The sequence below is a fragment of the Falco rusticolus genome, chromosome 14 (assembly GCF_015220075.1).
Source record: "Falco rusticolus isolate bFalRus1 chromosome 14, bFalRus1.pri, whole genome shotgun sequence".
NCBI lineage: Eukaryota > Metazoa > Chordata > Aves > Falconiformes > Falconidae > Falco > Falco rusticolus.
The window spans coordinates 8448267-8465985 of NC_051200.1; the positions used below are offsets into that span (position 1 = coordinate 8448267).

General features: G+C 41.5%; 1 protein-coding gene across 1 annotated transcript in view; it reads left to right on the top strand.

The window, feature by feature from the left end:
* Window positions 1-15192, top strand: part of IL1RAPL2 (interleukin 1 receptor accessory protein like 2) — a 392948-nt gene extending 377756 nt beyond the window's left edge. Inside the window, exons 10-11 of the mRNA XM_037408547.1 lie at window positions 2038-2208; window positions 11594-15192. Coding sequence (XP_037264444.1) covers window positions 2038-2208; window positions 11594-12291 — 869 coding nt within the window. The 3' untranslated portion in view covers window positions 12292-15192. The remainder of the gene's footprint in view (window positions 1-2037; window positions 2209-11593) is intronic.
* Window positions 15193-17719: the final 2527 nt, after the last annotated feature.

Consider the following 17719-nt stretch of genomic DNA (forward strand, 5'->3'; position numbering starts at 1 on the left):
TCCCTTCCTGTGTTGTGCGTAGCATTGTTTTCAAGAGAAAATGATACTGCGGATTAAGGGAAGCCATCTAGACAATGGCCGCAAACAGCGCTGCATCCCAAGCAGACAGAGCAAGCGGTGGGCAGGCATGGGTAGGTCCTTCTGCTTCATTCTGTGTATGTGAAACTTGCGAAGAGGCAGTTGAGAGCGCAGAGATGTAACGCAAGCGTACGGACTCAGGGGAGCCCAGGGGAACTGGTTCTGCCTGTGTCTTGCTTGCTCGTGCTGTGAGTAGAGGTGACTGGAGAGGGCCGTTGTGGGCAGGCAGCTGGAAGGGGCAGGAGGCTCGGGGACTGCTTGCACACAGCCTGCTTCGTAAGCAGGCATGTCAGTGCTCTGGGCTTTGCTCTGCTGCCTTTGCAGAGTTCTCAAATGTTTGCAGGGATATTTGCCTCCCGGATCGCTTGGTAGCTGGCTTCTCTTAAAAGGTTTTAGCAGGCTTCATTACGGACAGGGTAGCAGGTTTTGGACAAGCCTTCAAAGCTGGCTGGCCTTTATTTCCTTGCTGTTTGTTCTTCTGTCATCTTTCTATCAGTAACTACTATTTTTTGTGTGTTGTTGATTTCAGAGAAATATCTGCAAGCCAGGTGGACATCCTCCCATACAGCTATGGTGACACTAGGCAAATTGCCTTTTAGAAACGTGTAATTATTCATGTGTTTTGTCTGTAGCTCTGACCCTCATGGGCCTGGCTTTGTGTCAAGAATTAAAGAAAGTAACCATCGTTTCAAGGTCATCAAGGAATGTATTGTATTGTGATTAGCTATTTTTTCTTTTTATCAGACTACATTGATTATTTTTAACTGCTTTAATTATCTTTCATGTGTGCTATTCTTTACAGATAATTGGTACCCAGCAATCCTCCATTCATGCAGTTTTGCACATTAACTATTAACTCACAGCATTAACTATTTTATTTTTCATTTTCTGTAAATTATGGCTGCTGTGCTCTTCCCTAGAGACGGAATTGCTGAAGATTGACTTTTTCAATATACTATTTTTCATTACTGTAGAGGAATAGTAAAGAGAAATGTCACGAAGTCTGATCCCAGCATGGATCCCAAGCTTGATAGTGGTGTCACTTCTGTTCCTGGCACAGTCACCAGCTCTTCGCTCCATGTTTCAGATGCAGAGAGCTGGAGACAAGCCCCAGTGCTGTGCAGGGGGAGCAGGAGGTGTGATGCCCTTTCTAGCTAAACCACTGTGTTGCAGCCCTGCTGTCCTCACGTGGTGTTGCCTGGGACCCTCTGTCACCCACCGCCTGCCCCCACCTTTCGATGAGGCTTCGCCTCCACCCCTGAGCTGCAGGCAGAAAGCAGGGCAAGTCTCCCCCTGTGCCCCGTTTGCTCTTGGAGTTATTTCTCTCTTGTCATTCTGTGCGCCCCAAGTATTAAAAATGTCCTGGATCAAGCGACCTCTGAAATTAAGATATTGGTTTAAAAAACTGCAAGATTTTTGGAAAAAAATGCTTTGGACTGTTTGTTTTGTCATTGCTTTCTGCGTAATTGATTTTAATTTGGGTTAAGTCATGTATTTTCTCACAATTATTAGTGCAAGAAAGTTTTCCCTGCTTAAAACTTTCCAGGGTCAAAATCTGTTCCAAGCTCAGAACTTCCACATAATCATAGCACTCTCGAGGCATAGGAGTTGAAAGATTTCCATTAGCCATATGTAAAGGATTAAAATAAAAAGTTCCAGCTTTAGTATTTGTATCAAAATTTTTCCCGCGATCTTTTCAGATGTGAAATGTATACAGTGACCACATGAAGCGGAGCTACTAACTAGCTCAACATGCAGAAGAAAACTAAAAGGATGTCCTTTGTCTGGATCTGAAAAATTTCTCTGTGGAAGCCAGATTATATGTTCCTGTGAAAAATCCCAGTTTTGTTGGGAAATGCTTGATCATTTCAAGGAATAATACGATTTCCTAGTACTTTCCTGTATTCTTTATAATGGTCTTGCAAACAGCAGGCTGAACGTGAATTTGTTTTCTTACAGACAACAAGGAGTATGATGCATATCTTTCATACACCAAAGTAGATCCTGATGCGTTAGATTGTGATAATAACGAAGAGGAGCAGTTTGCACTTGAAATTCTGCCAGATGTTCTAGAAAAGCACTATGGATATAAGCTCTTCATTCCAGATAGGGACCTGATCCCTAGTGGAAGTAAGTATTTCTGACCTTTCAGTTTTAATTCCCTCTGATATGTCATGAAGACCTGGACTGTGCGATAAGTAGTAGATACGGGAAACCTGTCATTGTAAAGTGGTTGTGAGGACTGGAAAAGTTTTCTCAGTACTGCAAATTTGAGCTCTAGGTTAGAGCTTGTTCCTGCACCACTGAAATCAGAGGGAATTGCCATTGATTTCAGTGGAGGCAGGAGCTGGACCTTCCTACAGGGAATGCTGCAGCACTGCAAGCAACACTGTAGTCCAAAATCTCTACGTCAGACACAGGTAGCTAAGTAGGAAACTTCCCAAACAGATTTTATAGTGTTTGTTTTAACATTGAAAATGGGATTGTTATTTTTTTCCCCGGTAATTATATGTTTGTCCACAGCAGCTTTACAAGTAAATGTCATCTTTCCCTTGTCTTTTGGGGGTTTTTTTCCCTGACCTTGTAGTTTCATAAATCAGCTACAATAGTTTCCCAGTTAATGGTATAAGTGCAATTTTTTTCATTAGAGTTTTGATCAAGTATTGCATTTCTGAGCAGTGTTGGTATTGTGTAAGTAATACTAATTCTTCAGAGGACTATGTACAGCCCAGTAAGCTGATGCTGGTTTCCATGCTGATGGTGAAATACAGTTGTCCATTTCAAATCAGTTTTGCTGCCATGCCTGAAGATTTAGCAGCACCTTTGGATGTCTGTACCGATAGTTAATGCCTTCCTAGCTGTAGTTATGGTATCTCTTCTTCCAGATTTATTTTTGGAGAAGTCAAACGAGACCAGGAATCATATGCAACATGTTTATGAATTTTGAATGCACAGTATGTTTGCTTTAATATCACATTTATTTGAAATGCTACCCTTGTATAAAATAGGCTTTTTTTACCAATTCTGTCTGCAAATCACCTCCATGAAAAACATTAGAAGGGAATATGAACTTCTCTCTGTATATGCTACTGCATAGGAAATACGAACACGAAAATGAAGCAATGCCTGTGCTGGAACAGATGTCCCTAAACATGAAACAGCTAGAACATGGCTGCATTAGCAACCTGCCTGCCAAAAGAATTGAAACTGCTGCCTTGCTGCTGCCAAACCCCCGTGCCTGCCCCGGGAGCTGGAGCCTACTTCTCTGACATTCAAGGGAGCTGGAAACAGAGCTCTGAATCCTGGAGTCAGAGATCATGCAAAGTCCCATGTAGTGGCTTGAATTTATCATGTGCATTTGCAGCTCCTGTGTTAGAGCTGCTTCCCTCTTCCTTTTGCCCTGCCCCGGCAAGATATGAGTTTTACTCCCTTAGTGACATATTCCAGAAAGGGGACATGGCTCACAGTCTTCTTATTTCTGACAGTACAAGCAAGTAGTACTGATTTTTTAGATATTGTTAGGAGAAAATACATCTTTTTTTTGTAGTAAAAATCACAGAACTGTTGTAAATAGTTGTTTCATATCCAGCAATATAGTGCTTATACATAGCAATTATACCAGTGAATTGAAGAGTATAAAGCTAGTCCTTCAGTGATAACTATACTGAAGCACAGATTAATCTGAAATGAGATTTTTCTTCCCAATTGCTGTACCAGCCATCATGGTATTTAATTTTTGTCTATTTTTGTCAGTCAGACGCTCAGCAAATACTTGTCATCACTTTGGGTATTCATTAAGCCTCTCCTGAAAATGTAGGGTACCTGAAAATGTCAGTTGTCATTTATGAACATTCACAGATTTAATAGCTTTTTTTTTTTTCCTCTCAAACTCACTTCTTCAGTATTATGAAAGGGCCTGATGCTAACACATGGCGCTTCAAGAACGCTTAATCAGACATAATGACAATGCAGAATAAAACGTGGAACTGGAATGAATGTGATTTTCATGCTTTAGCTTTGAAAAAGATGGGGGTGAAGGCACTTTATTTCGAGGGGCAAGAGGGAGGGAGAGGTGATGGGGAAGCAGGGAAGACTCAGGCTCTGTATTTGTAATATCTCGGTGTGCTCTGGAGAAGTGGCTGTGTTCTGCTAATGCTCACCAGTCTTACAAAGACTTGCAGTGCCTACTGAAGAGAGCAGGCAGTGCGATGTGGTATGGACCTGCTAGAAACTTCAGAGCTAAACATAATGTATTTTAGAGTGACTCTCTCAAAATGCGGCAGATATGACAAAATACATGGCTCTTCAAGGTAGATTTCTATAGAAAAATGGGGGTTTGATCAGTTATTTTTTGTTGTAGGAAATATTTATTCTCACACGTACTGTATTTCTTCATCTTTTGATGTAAATAACTGGGTGTAATGTAATGCTTTCCCACTCTCCATTCTCGTGTGTTTTCTTCTGTGTCTTGTGTACTTAAATGTGTGCCATTCCACTAGGGCAGCAAAGAAGGTGCGTGTTGTAAGGCTGGTTGTTTTATATAATCTCTGCAATTTTAAGGTGCTGCCACAGGAGGGTGTGTATTATTGTGCTTCCTTCCTGGCATGAAGCAGTACGTACAGCTGCTACTTGGATTTGAGAGCAAGCAAAAAATAGATTTGTTAAATAGTATTTCTTTAACTTTCTCGCACACGCCTCTGAACAAACTAAAAAGCTGATTTCAGAAAAACTCAGGGGCAGGTTTGATTGTGGTTTTGCCCAGCTGATTCATCTCTAACATCTGGGGAAAAACTGTGATAGGCTTTGCATGTCCTGTGCAGCTGAGAGATTGCAGCCAGATGCACCTTAGCTGGGACGTGCGCACCCAGTGAGGAACTCCTTCCTACTGCACATCCAAGCCCTGCATTCCAGCTCTGCGCTGAGGGCCGTCTGATTCAGGGATGCCCATGGAGTGATTGTTGCTGTCCCCAGGAGGACAGGGGTGATGGCTGTGGGGACTGAGGCCACCTCTTCACCATTGGGAAACAGATCCCTGGCATCCAGAGCTCAGGTCAGATGGGGCTGAGTCACGTTTTGCAGTAGTTTCTGTGCTCTGCCAGGATAGAACTGTTATCCCAGTGGAGCGTTTTGTCCTAGTGGGAGAACCACCGTGAAGTGACTCTCTTGGTGCTGCCTGAGAGCAGCACAGATGGAGCCGGGTCCCTGAAATGGCAAGGTGGAAACGTGGCTCAAGCAGCCACCGCTTCTGTGTTCTTGCTCATGCAGAAGCCCCTGCCGCCATGCAGGCTGGAAGACGAGGGGCGACACAGCAGGGAGACGTGTCATGCGGTGTGCTGGGTAAGCAGGAATACCAAGTTTGTAACCCAGGATTTGAGTCGCACGTTGTAGGAAGTGCTACAGCAGCTCTTCTTTCTTAAAAGAATATTCTTTGGTCTTAACAGAGTGAGTATTCTTCATTCTATCGAAGCTGACAGCACGTATACCTTCCTGCCTAGGTAACTAGAGGCATAATTGAGCATGTTAGCCTGTATGAAGCTGTGATGCCTAAGACGTGGTTGCAGTTGTTAGTGAAGTTCTTTAGCAGTTAGAATTTTTTACACCCTATTAGTTTCCAGGGCTTTTTTAACAAGCCCTTTCCCACAGCAAGCACGCTCAAGCCCTGTGAGCTTTCTGATTCACCTGAGGAGACCAAGTAGTTGCGGGGGGTAGGGGGGAAACAGGAATAGTTATGTTTTTACCTGAGCCACTTTCTGTCTTGCTAAGGACAATGTGTCTACAGAGAGAAAGATCTATTTGCACTTGACCCTTCTAAAATTGGGACTACATCAGAGGAAGATATTTTTTGCACATGGTTACTGCAAATTATTTTAAACCCTGAAAGTGAAGAGGTCAAAACTGTCAAGTTGGATTTTTAATACCAGTAATACAAATCTATTAGAGCATCATCTAGTTGCTCTCTAAGCATATGTGGATTTGATCTTGACAGGATTGAAAAAACACCAACAGTTCAGCTCAGCCCAGGCTATAGAGATCAGTCACAACAGCGATGGAATAAAAATCTTTGCTTTTACCTGAAAAATGAGAGATTGTCAGCACGACAGGAGAGCACCTAAGGCATGTGATAAAAAGCACCCAACAGTCAATATTGCAGCTCTGGCACTTTGTAGTTTTGTCTGCCCATCTGTGTGGGTTTTGCCTGGTGAATTCCAGCTCCCTGGGTTCCTGGATGAAGAAAACCCAGTTGGACTGTGTGCCTGCAGTTCCCAAGGAGCATTAGTTAGGGATGGGACACCATTTATGTGGAACAGCAATACTCAGCTCCACAAATTCCTTTCAGAAGTCCCTGGTTGTGTACTCTATAGGAATCTGAGACTTAATCCCAGGCATTGGCAGGAGTAGCAAGGATACAGAGGAATGGCAGTTGAAAGCGGAATAAATATGAACGAAAGCTAGAAAGGCTGGCTACCTTGTAACAGCCTGCTGAAGGCCACCAAGGTGAACAGGGAACTGGACCACACAGTATAAGAGGAGGGCCCAAAAGAACTATATTTCTTGAAGAAAAGGCCAACAAGAACAAAGCCCAGGGAGGAATCTTATTGTTGTCTTTCCAGTGGAAAGCACAAAGATGGAGACAGACTTGTCTCAGAGATGCACAGTCGTTGAACAAGAGGCCACAGGTATGACTTGCAACACTGAAAATTCCATTTAAACATTCGGAAAATTTTCTTCATCGGGAGGGTGGTCAGACACTGGAACAGAACCCAGAGACACTGACAAGAAGCTTCCAACCAACCTTGGAGGTCCTCAAAACTGAACTCAGCAAGGCCCTGAGCAATCTTAGCTCGTCCTGCTTTGGGTGAGGTGTTGACCTGGAGACCACCAGAGCCCCCTTCTAACCTGTATGAGTCTGAATCTTTGTTTCTAGCTATTTAGAATTTTTATTCCAAAATCTATTGCTAAAACAATTTCACCAAAATCACCCACTTCAGACACTTTGATCTGCAAGACATCCCTAGAGCTGCCATTAGGAGACATCCCCAGAGCTGGCATCTTTTCCTTCTCCTTAATCCCTCCTTCCTTTGTGATGTCAAATACAGAAAGTCTGGTGATGGCCAAGGGAGTGCCATGCTGAGAGGGCAGTGTGCCTAGCTCATCTGCTTTGTTTCTTTATGTTGAACTTCTCAGCTGTCCCTTAGCTTATACTGGGACTGGGAGCTCTCTGGGGAGGGGCCGTCACTCCACTTGGTGTTTTGGCAGTTCTGGCTACATTGCCGTTCTGGTCTGAGCTAACAGAACCAACAGATATTTAACAAATAGAAAAAACAAGACATGCAATCATTTTTGTTATACTAAAGTAATCAGTTAGGGTTTGGGAACTATTCAGTTAGGAAACCAGGACTGAGTTACTCTTCTATGAATAACTTTGTCAAGTGATGGTCACATTGCCAAACGCAGAAAGGCTGGTTATTTTCAGAGTGCCAGGAACCAGCCAGTATGGGGTTGATGGTAGATGCTCGTTGGTTCTTGTGGTGCTGCAGACCATGGTTCCCAAAAACATCTGCGGGACTTTATATGATTTCTGGTGTTCTTTCCCTCTCCCTCAACTGTTTCTGCAAATCATCTGAATCTGCTTTAGTCAGTCATTTCTTTGTGTAAGCAACTCTGTGTCCATGGTGTTCATTAATTTCCTTGCTCTTAGTCTGCTTACATATTAGATTGTCTGGGTTTCCTTCCAGCTTGTGGTTAGTGCAGCTCATTCAAGATTCAATAGGCAGTTATGCTTGATTTAATTGCAAGTGGGATGCACAACTTGGACTTCTCTTCTTCAGTGCTTCAAACTATAGTTCGGCATCGTTACATGTTGACGGTGTTTGGTGAGCACGTATTTGCTGTCAGGTGATTTGTCTTCATTATAAAGGGTAACCATGCAAAAACTATGTTTGTTTATGGGTTGAAAAGTTCTTGCTGTGCATACCTCCTTGGGCATTGCATTGGACATGATGTAAGTAAGTCAATGACAGAGCTACCCAAATTCTATTTTTTTTGACCTATGGGAAATGCTAATGTTTTGCAAACAGTTTTTGTGCCATATTGCAAAGTGGTGTTTCAAGGGAGGAAAAAAGGGTCAAAATTTAAAATGGTGTTTTGTTTTGTTTTGTTTTCAATAAAATCAAGTCAGTTAATTCTAATGCTGACATTTCATATTTACATTTGAGTTTATGATAAAACACAGTCTTGGGAATTAAAAATGAATAATTCCATACTGATCTTGTCAAGACAATTTCCCTGCCCCCCCGCCAAATGAAACATCATTGAAGTTGACATCTCCTGCAGAAAAAGTGAAGTTTCAGCAAAATTATGTTTACCTGATGGAAATACGTTGGGCTGGAATCTTACAGTTCATCCTAGTTGGTGATGCCATTTGTGAAATCCCTGCTCAGTTTTTTTCTTGAAAGTGGAACAGAGTCAATGCCTGACAATCACTTCTTAACTCACCAGAAAGGTGAAAACAACCCTTTCTCCATTCTACACTGCAATATAGATTGCTCGGATTTAATACCTTCTAATGGGCTGAATAAGACAGACAACCAAACCTGCCATATTTTGAGCAGTCTCAAATTCAGAAGAGAAAGAACAGCGGGTGATTTAGCAACTCACAAGTTTATGCAGTCAGCCTGGTACCACTGGGAAAAATAAAACTTGAATTTCCAAAGACAGGAATCCCATGCTTTTGCTCACAGAAATCCACATGCTCCAGGGAGTTTGTCACCTACCTTTATTAGCAGTCTGAAGCTGAAGTTACGGGGAGTACTAAGTACTTCTGGACCACATGGCTGGAAAATGCATTTGCCTTTTCATTTGGGTTTCCACTTTCCTATAATATGGTGTATTTTATCCTCAGTGCACCAACAGGCACCCTGTACATTGGCCATGTCTCTCAGTAAACCAGCTGCAAATTTGGAATCTGAAGGAGCGACCTAGTGTGTCATTTTGTGACGGTGTCTGGTTAGCTTCTGTAGACAGAGCTCTAACTTACTGCAGTATCCAGTAAGGTGGGCATGCCAAAGTATGGGAGAGGCACGGAGGGGAGAAGTATCCACCTGAGAAAATAGGGAATTCTTCCTGTCTTCCCACCTCCTTCCCTGTTTGATTAAAGCAAAGTCTGGGGGGTTTGATTGAGATGGTATAATGGATTATTGCTGGGTTGGCGCTATTGAAATTATTGCCGCTGGATCTTTGAAGGGATGAAAGTGGAGTGAATATTTGTTTGTTTTGTTGGTTTCTGTTTTGTTTTGTTTTTAATTGGATTCATATAGGATATGCATGGCTGTGCTGAGCACTAACCCGGATATTGGTACTGACCGGTATTGTGTCCTGCAGAGAACTGTCTGTACATAGCAGTGTTCTGAGTTGTTTGAAGGAGGGATGAATATGTCTCAGGAAAGATGCATGATAGTTTGTTGTTTTACTGTATCTTGCAGATTCAACCTCTAATGATGAAGCTTCCCACCTAAATTCTTTCTTTTTGGGAGCAGAAAGAAAGGAAGAAAATGAAGAGTCTGAGCTGTTGATACATTGGGATAATCTCTTTCCATTGTATTGAACATTTCTACCTTTCCTTAAGTTTTGTTTCACCAGTTCTGCTTATCATTTTCTCATTGTTGCTGACTCTCTCCCCTCTCCGCTGCCTCTCCCATGGATTTTAGTGTTGAATTTTTTTCATTAATGAGTAACTGTTTTACACAGAGCAATGTGGGGGGTTTCCTCATAAAATATTTTAAGGAAGAAAAAAACCCAAGCAAAGCAAACTGTAAATGCTGCATGATTAAAGAGTCATAAGACATTAACTAAAAGTCAGGATTGTTGCATAGACATTTGTAATGTATGTGTATGTCTTAAATTTTTGTGTGTCTGTGGGATGTTTGCAATTGCCTCTTTTTTCCATTTGTGAAAGAAATTCTTCTTGCTGCTAAGTGGTGAAATAAAACATCAGTAAAGGCAGATTTGATGCTAACTATGCCTTCAATCTCTTGAAAATAAGCTATTTTAGAATGTTCCTGTTGGCCTATTTTGTAGCTATTTACTTTACTGGAAGTGGTGTGAACAAGCATGCTGTGGTATGGTGCCTGGGACTATAAAAATGAGTCTTGCAGTAACAGCTGTTGATTAATGATGTTATTTGTAATTGTTGTTCCTGCTAGAGGGCAGTGTGTGTAAGAGAGGCCCTGCCCTGTGCTGAGTAAAGATATGTTCTGTGCAGCTCTTGTGTCCAAGTCTTCATTTATAACACATGCTTCTCCTCTGTTGTCAGGCGGCACGTTCCAAGTAGCATGGTCAAGAGGTTCATGTAGTTTAAAAAAAAAAGATTATACATATATATATATATATATATATGCTGTCTCTAAGCTTGCACTCGTAATGCTATGCAACCAATGAACAGTTTTCTGACCTTAGTGGGTTTTTTTCCAAGTGATTTTATTTTTCTGGTCTTGACCCAAAACCCATTGAAATTTGTTGAAGTCTGTTCATTTGGATGGGTTTTGGATCAGGTTTGTAAGTGGATCTCTTTCCCATCCTGTTCCATGTCAGACCAGTGTAATTGTCCTCTCTTCCCTGCCATCCCTGGGACAAGTGAAACTCAGGGATCCAAGCCCAACTTCAAGAATATTTTGTGAGCTGACATCATGGAGCTAACGATGGGGCTGGCATTTCTGCTTACGCTGACCATTTGCAACTACTTGGCATGCATGAATAAAAGAAGAATACTATTTTCTTTGTCACTGATGTCTCAACAAATAAACACCTCCAATATGTTTAAATTTTTCATTTGTTCCTGTCACTTGTGAAGTTTCTGTTAATACTTCGGGGTACATAGAAGCACAGGTTTGTGATATTAAAACAGACCCTTGGGCCACAAAGAATGTTATTGTGCTTTGTGGTCAATAGATAAAGAAGAAGGAGCTACCATGATGCTTCTATGCAATAGCACAAGTTCTGCATGTGATGAAGGCTGATTTGGTTTTGAGCTCTTGCAAGTTACAGTTCACACACCCTGCAGCACCCTCATGTCCCTGCATCCAAAACACAAGAACTGCTTCCCAGAGTGTGCTTCCCTTAATTTGATGTTAATCATAACCAGCGTTAATGTTAAAAATTACACGAACATTACATTGATCTTGGCCGATATTTTTTCAGTAAGTGAACCGTGTATTTTTTAGTCACTACTTCATCTGCACAGTGAGATTACTATATAAATGGCATTCTGTTGAGATAACAGGGGAAAACAGTAAAGGAAGAGGATATTATTATGGAGTTTTCTATATGTACTCCATCAATAGAAATATGGTGTGGTACACAATCCTATTTTTGTTGGAGTATATTGTGAAATGCCCCTTATCTTAAATGGTGTGGATCAGTAAGCTGTAGGATTTTGTTATACTTGATTGCAAGCCTGATGTTTTCATACAATAGACTTCTTTATTCTTTACTCTTTCTCTCTTTCTGTAATTTGTAGCCTACATTGAAGATCTCACAAGATGTGTTGAACAAAGCAGAAGACTCATTATCGTGTTAACTCCAGACTATGTTCTCAGGAGAGGATGGAGTATTTTTGAGATGGAAAACAGACTCCATAACATGCTAGTCAGTGGAGAAATCAAAGTTATTTTGATTGAGTGTACTGAATTAAAAGGGAAAGTGAATTATCATGAAGTGGAATCTTTAAAGCACACCATCAAACTTCTCTCAGTGGTCAAGTGGAAAGGACCAAAAAGCAGCAAACTGAATTCTAAATTTTGGAAGCGCCTAGTCTTTGAAATGCCAGGGAAGAAAAAGGAGGTGGTGTCTCGACATCAGGTCCTGGATTCTGCAGAGCAGGGCCTTTTCGGAGACCTCCAGACTGTACCCTCGCTTGCTGTCACGGGCACTTCTGCCACGTTGGTAGAATCGCGGGCTGGTTTAACTGATTACCATCAAGCAGACTCTGTGCATATGAGACATTATTGCAGAGGATATGAATACGATGTGTCAGCAGCAACGTTGCCGGTAGCTTCCATAAGCAACCATCACACATACTGTAACATACCTTTGACACTACTAAACGGACAGCTACCTCTTAACAATGCCATGAAGGATCCCCAGGAGTTCCACAGGAACAACCCATTGCTACCTTTATCAGCGAAGGAGCTTAGCTTCACCAGTGATATTTGGTAGTGAAGATCAGGACTCTTGAGATGCTTCATGACCGTCATGAAGACATTTTTAACGAACATTGCCCTAACCCCATGGGGTGAGAAAACGTACTCGAAGTGGCGGCACACTTGTTTGCTTTTCTACTTGAACTTTTTTGTTTACATTTACAAATTATTGACAAAGGGGGCATTCTTTTGTAACTCAGTAATGTCCTTCCTGTCTTTTAATGTACAGTTTTATTGCTTCTTTAAAATGGAGGGGGGATAGAAAAAACATATCCCATCCTTTTACAGTAGGTTTACAATCTGGGATGGATAAAAGGTGACTGTATATGATCTCCAACATCCTTACATATTTAAGTAATAGTATTTGAAATACATGGAAGTTGTTGGGTTTTTCATATAGACTTCAGTACGGTTTGAAATTCTAATCATGCTACAAAAATGATTATCTCCTGCATAGACCACAAGGGGTGAATCATTCTCAAAAGGAAGGAGGAGGAAACCTTCCCAGTAACATAGTCTTGCAAAAACATTTTAGAAGATGACCAGCTGAAACAATGCAGAGGAAGCTTTGTCAATAAAGTGCATAGTAACAGTTACCGCAGAATAAATCACCTGCTCACATCCGCATCTCTTCATTTTATTATTGAGGCATGTTGTATTCCTAGTCAATGGTTAGCAACGTGGTTTTATTAAACAACTTACTAGAATACTGGAAGACGTTTAGGAGGATTTTAAACACTTTTTCTGTCAATTGTAGGTTATTTCACAATTTTTTGCAGATTTTTAATGACTTTTTTTAAACAATTTAAGTCTATCTGTTAGTCAATTCATTAGTTTGAAATTTCTTAAGATCTCTTGAGCTCTTTTAAGATTTGTAGTACAGGCAATGTCATTTTACATAGGATTTTTTTCCCAAAATCAGTAATTACAATTTGAAATTAACCTTTTTGTGAGAACATCAGCAATAGAAACTAATTACTACAGCAATATTCAGAGGCAAAGTGCTAAATTATTCAGATTTACTAGTAGTCTGACTTCAATTGCAGTGATAATCACCTGAGACAGTTCTCTCTCTGCTTACCTACCTGTCAGTTTATGTACCTTTTAAATACAGTTGAAGCAGGAATATTTCTGCTGTCAGTGCAACTAGTGAAAAGTGATATTTCTGAGCAGCTGGCAAGGTCTTGCATTTCTCACTTACATGAGTGCTCCCATCAGTCAAATAGGATACTGTCGTTTATCTTTCATGGAAGGCATTCTTGCTGCTCGTGGATGAGATGTGTTATACAGGTGCTCGGCATCAAGCATTACTACTCAGTGAGCTGAGTTTTCTTCGGACCAGTATATTTCGTGGAGATTTCCATACTCAGTTGATTAAGGGTTGCAGAGTCAGACCATGGAGACAACAGTATTCAAGGAAAAAGCTCTAAGTATTGAAGGCAGAAGCCAGTTTTGCAGGTTTTGGCACAGCTTTAATGGAAACACAGTGGACATGAGAGTTTTGTCTCAGTAAGATCTGCTGGAGCAAGTTCCAAAAAACATTTTTAGGGCAGGCAACCTTGCCTGTATTTCCGTATGTTTTTAGTGTTGTTCTCTTTGATTGCATGAATAAAAGTTAGCACTCTGCACTCAGCTGCCTGTGGTTTCATCAGCAAACAAGTTCCTTGACATTTTGCAGTGGTTCCTAAATTGTACCCTACAGTTAAATGGAAACAAACACTGACCTAAGACTTAAAAGTATCCAGAATTGGCCCAAAGGCCATGAGAATGATCTCAAATGTGCAATAATTCATAGAGGTCAGTATTTTTCCATTGCTTCTTTCCCCCGTTCTTTATTCTGTGCCCTCTTACACCAGTTATTATCTGTAAGATTTTCATTGGGTTCTAACTAATACATGTTTCTCTTGGGTTTTTTTAGCATCATTATGCATTTGACACACACCGTAAATGGAAATCTAGAACAGATATTAATTTATTACACAGTATAGGATTATAAATTGCTCTTTCGTGAAGTTAAGTTCCAAACATATAGGTGTTTAATATACATATTTTTCTACTGAGAAAGAAAGTGATTTTACTCCATTATAAATATATGTATTTCAAGCTCCTCCCAGAAATTTACAAAATTTGCACTGTTTTATAAGTGTTACAGACTGTGTTTACACCGGCTATGTTCTTTAATGCAAAGTGTAATTTAAAAAAAGGAAAAAAACCTAAAAGAAAACCCTGCATGAAAAGAGCTGCATATGTTCAAATGAAAAGCTGTACTTTTCATTATTTTTCCTTTCCACTCTAGGATTACTCTAGAATCTGGTTAATTCACATAGAATGTTCAGTGAGATTTTAAACCTACTAGTTCTGTATTAAGCATGCAAACTCCAAAAACAAAAGAAAAATAACCCATACGCAGGTTGGTCTGCTTCTTTTTATTCCCAATGGGTAGCAAATTCATTTACCTGTTGATAATATGTCTCGTAGAGCAGTAGCTATTCAAAAGCAAAATGCAGTCATGTTTGCATTGAGGTAACATGAAAAGAACAGTTTTTCTGTCATTTTGCAAAAGCACATTGTGTGTCTGTGTATCAGTATCTTTTAGTTATAGATGACAAGTCACAATCTGCTTTAAGATTTCAAAGTGTGTATTGAGTACTGCGACAATATATACGTGAATCGGAACCGCCTGTACCCCTCTGCTTTTAGGATGGGGGTGGGGACCTGAGCTCAGGAGGCCTCTCGTTGGCTCACTTTCATGTGACAGCAGTATGACATGCTGGAGGCCAAGTGTTGCCATAGGTAGCACTTAAGGGTCTGCAAAAATGCTGTCAAACACTGCAACGTGTCCATCGGTGGGACATGGGTGGCACAGGGACCGGGAGCTTGTCCCACTGTGGAAATTACCTCCATAGCCACCCTCCAGCGGGGTCCCTCGTGGTGGCAGCTGGGTCAGGGCTTCGGTGGCAAAAACGTTCTAGCTCATTCAGGTGAACCTCATTAGGTGAAATAGAAGGGCATAAGGCCAGTTTGCTTTCCACTGTCTCACGCAAGCTGTGTCCTTATTGAGCTGGATTTGTCGGGGAAGAGGCACTGCCCTGACGGTGCTTGGTGCTGCATCTCGCTGTGCGGCTGCAGCCTTCGGCACCGCCGGCTGGTCCGGCTGTGCCTTCCCCAGCAGCAGCATCCCCAGCAGCAGCATCCTCAGCAGCAGCATCCCCAGCAGCAAACATCCCTACTGCAGCCACATGAGGCTTCTGGTCCAGGGCATGTTCGTTTTAAGGGCAGTTCGTTACAAGGTTTGGAAGCTACTGTTTGTGTACTTACCTTTGTGTGTGATGTGCTTCGGAAGCAATTATGGTTTGTAGGTTGTATATAAAATGAGCTAGAAATTGGAAAACTATTCAGATTTTATGTTGCTAAAGGAAGTTCAGAGAGAAAACCGTGCAATTTTAAATTAACAGAGTAACAGTAGAGTGAATCTTGGCGGTTCTTGGGGGCTGTGTGCTGGACCAGTGTTTTAATGATTAATATTCCTTTTGCTAGACAGTGGATGAGAACCCTGTATAAAGATATTGCCATACCCAGCCTACAGGTCTGCTCCAAAACCCATTCAAGCCAACAGGAGTTCCATCAAATTCAGCAGAACTTTGGATAAGGCCATAAAACCTTAGGTTTCCTGTGTACAGAGGAATAAAAAAGACAAAAGAGAGAGAAAGAAGTCAACAGACTAAGAAGTATTTGCTTATTTAATCTGCCTAAAATCAAGCTTATTTTTGTCCCTGTTTGGTGTGGATATGCTCCAGGACTGTCCAGCCTTGGGAAAGGAATTTTGTTCATTCTTTGTTATAAACAAGATAAGGACTTGGGAATAAATAACAGATACTTTTAAGGGAAAAAAAATAGTGATTTTTAAGGGCTTCTACTCTGCTTTCAGTAGCTCCTTTAATTCAACAGGCTTTCTCTGTTCATCCAAACACGTAAGCACATACTTAAATTCCTCTTAATTCAGTGAGAAATACTTTACTGAGCAGGGGCCTGGAAGAGTAGTTCAGTGCCAGAAATCACAGTATTTAGCAGCCGTTAGAACTGTGCCCTTACGGAGAGCCTCTGAGCAGCTTTTCCGATTTCAGTCTCTGAATAGATGCGAGTACTATGGCAGAACAGCTGTCAGGTCTCACAGCCCTGGTTACAAGAAATAAATGTTCAGTGCTTGTTAGCCTGGCAGTGACAGCTCCCTGGGAACTCAGTGAGAGAACTGTCTCAGAGAGAGACAGAAGAACCGTAGCTTTTTTCATTGTGTCCCAGTTGGGCAACTGGTAGCTTACCCCATGGGCAGTAGGACAGCTAGGTTAGAAATACCATCTGCAAGAAACCCCTATGTCCATGCAGCATTTCATGCCTCTTCTCTTGTGCAGGCTTTGAGGTTCGTGCTGGGGGCTGCAAAGTTACTGGGACAGTAAGAAATATATGGAGAGTGAGAAGAAGAGAGAGGAGGAAGAGAGCAGTCAGGGTCCAGGGTCTTCCAAGCAGAAACACTGATTCAATATAGCACAATGACAGCTCTTGCATGAACACGTCATGTTTGTCCACTATTCAACGGATGCTGTGCAAAGTTCCTCAGAAAAATACCATTTCTTGCAGCTCACTTGATTCTGAACCCTTGTCTTGATAATTTTAAAATTAAAATTCAGTTTTCTGTTGGTAGGGAAACTTTCTTGGTTTCTTCCAAAGGGGAAAAAGAAAAAACAGCTTCTTTACGTGTGTGGAAATTCCCCACAAGGTAAAAACTCACATTTTCTGCTGGTTCTGTGGGTTTGAAATTTTCATGTTAATGCCAGAAGTGTTACTAGATCACCTCTGGTGAGATGGGTGAGGTGACCAGTTTCTGCAGCACAGTGGATCCCATCGCTGGAGGTATGACTTCTGGCTCTGGCATTCCAGCAAACCCAACTGCTTGCTTTTGCCGTTGCCCTGTTCTACCAGATGTATGTTTCCAGTAAGCATGGTCCAGTCAGGAAGAAAGTTAATACCACTGTTTAGAACTGCCCCAACAGCAGTTCTGCAGCTCTTGCAACATGTAGTTGCTGGGTGCTGTATCAGTTTGCATCAGTACCATCCCCGGGGGTCTCAGTCTTGCAGTCTGCTGAGCAGTGCAATCACAGCCAGAGCCTGTTTTTCCAAAGCAATTAAGCCACACAGGAGTCAGATCTTATCAAAAGTCCACGGTAATTAGTCCTGGTCTTCAGTTCTTACATTAGCAGCATTAGTTAGTTGGGACTGTGAGAAATGACAACTGCTCTGGGTGGCGAAGCTGGAAGAGCCGCGCCAAGGTGGCAGTGAACCAAGGAGCCCTTCCTTGTTCAGGTCAGGAGGAAAACGAGTACCTGAACATTGCAATGACCTTCATTTAATATAATCAATATTGGTCTATTTGCTTATAAAATAATGAA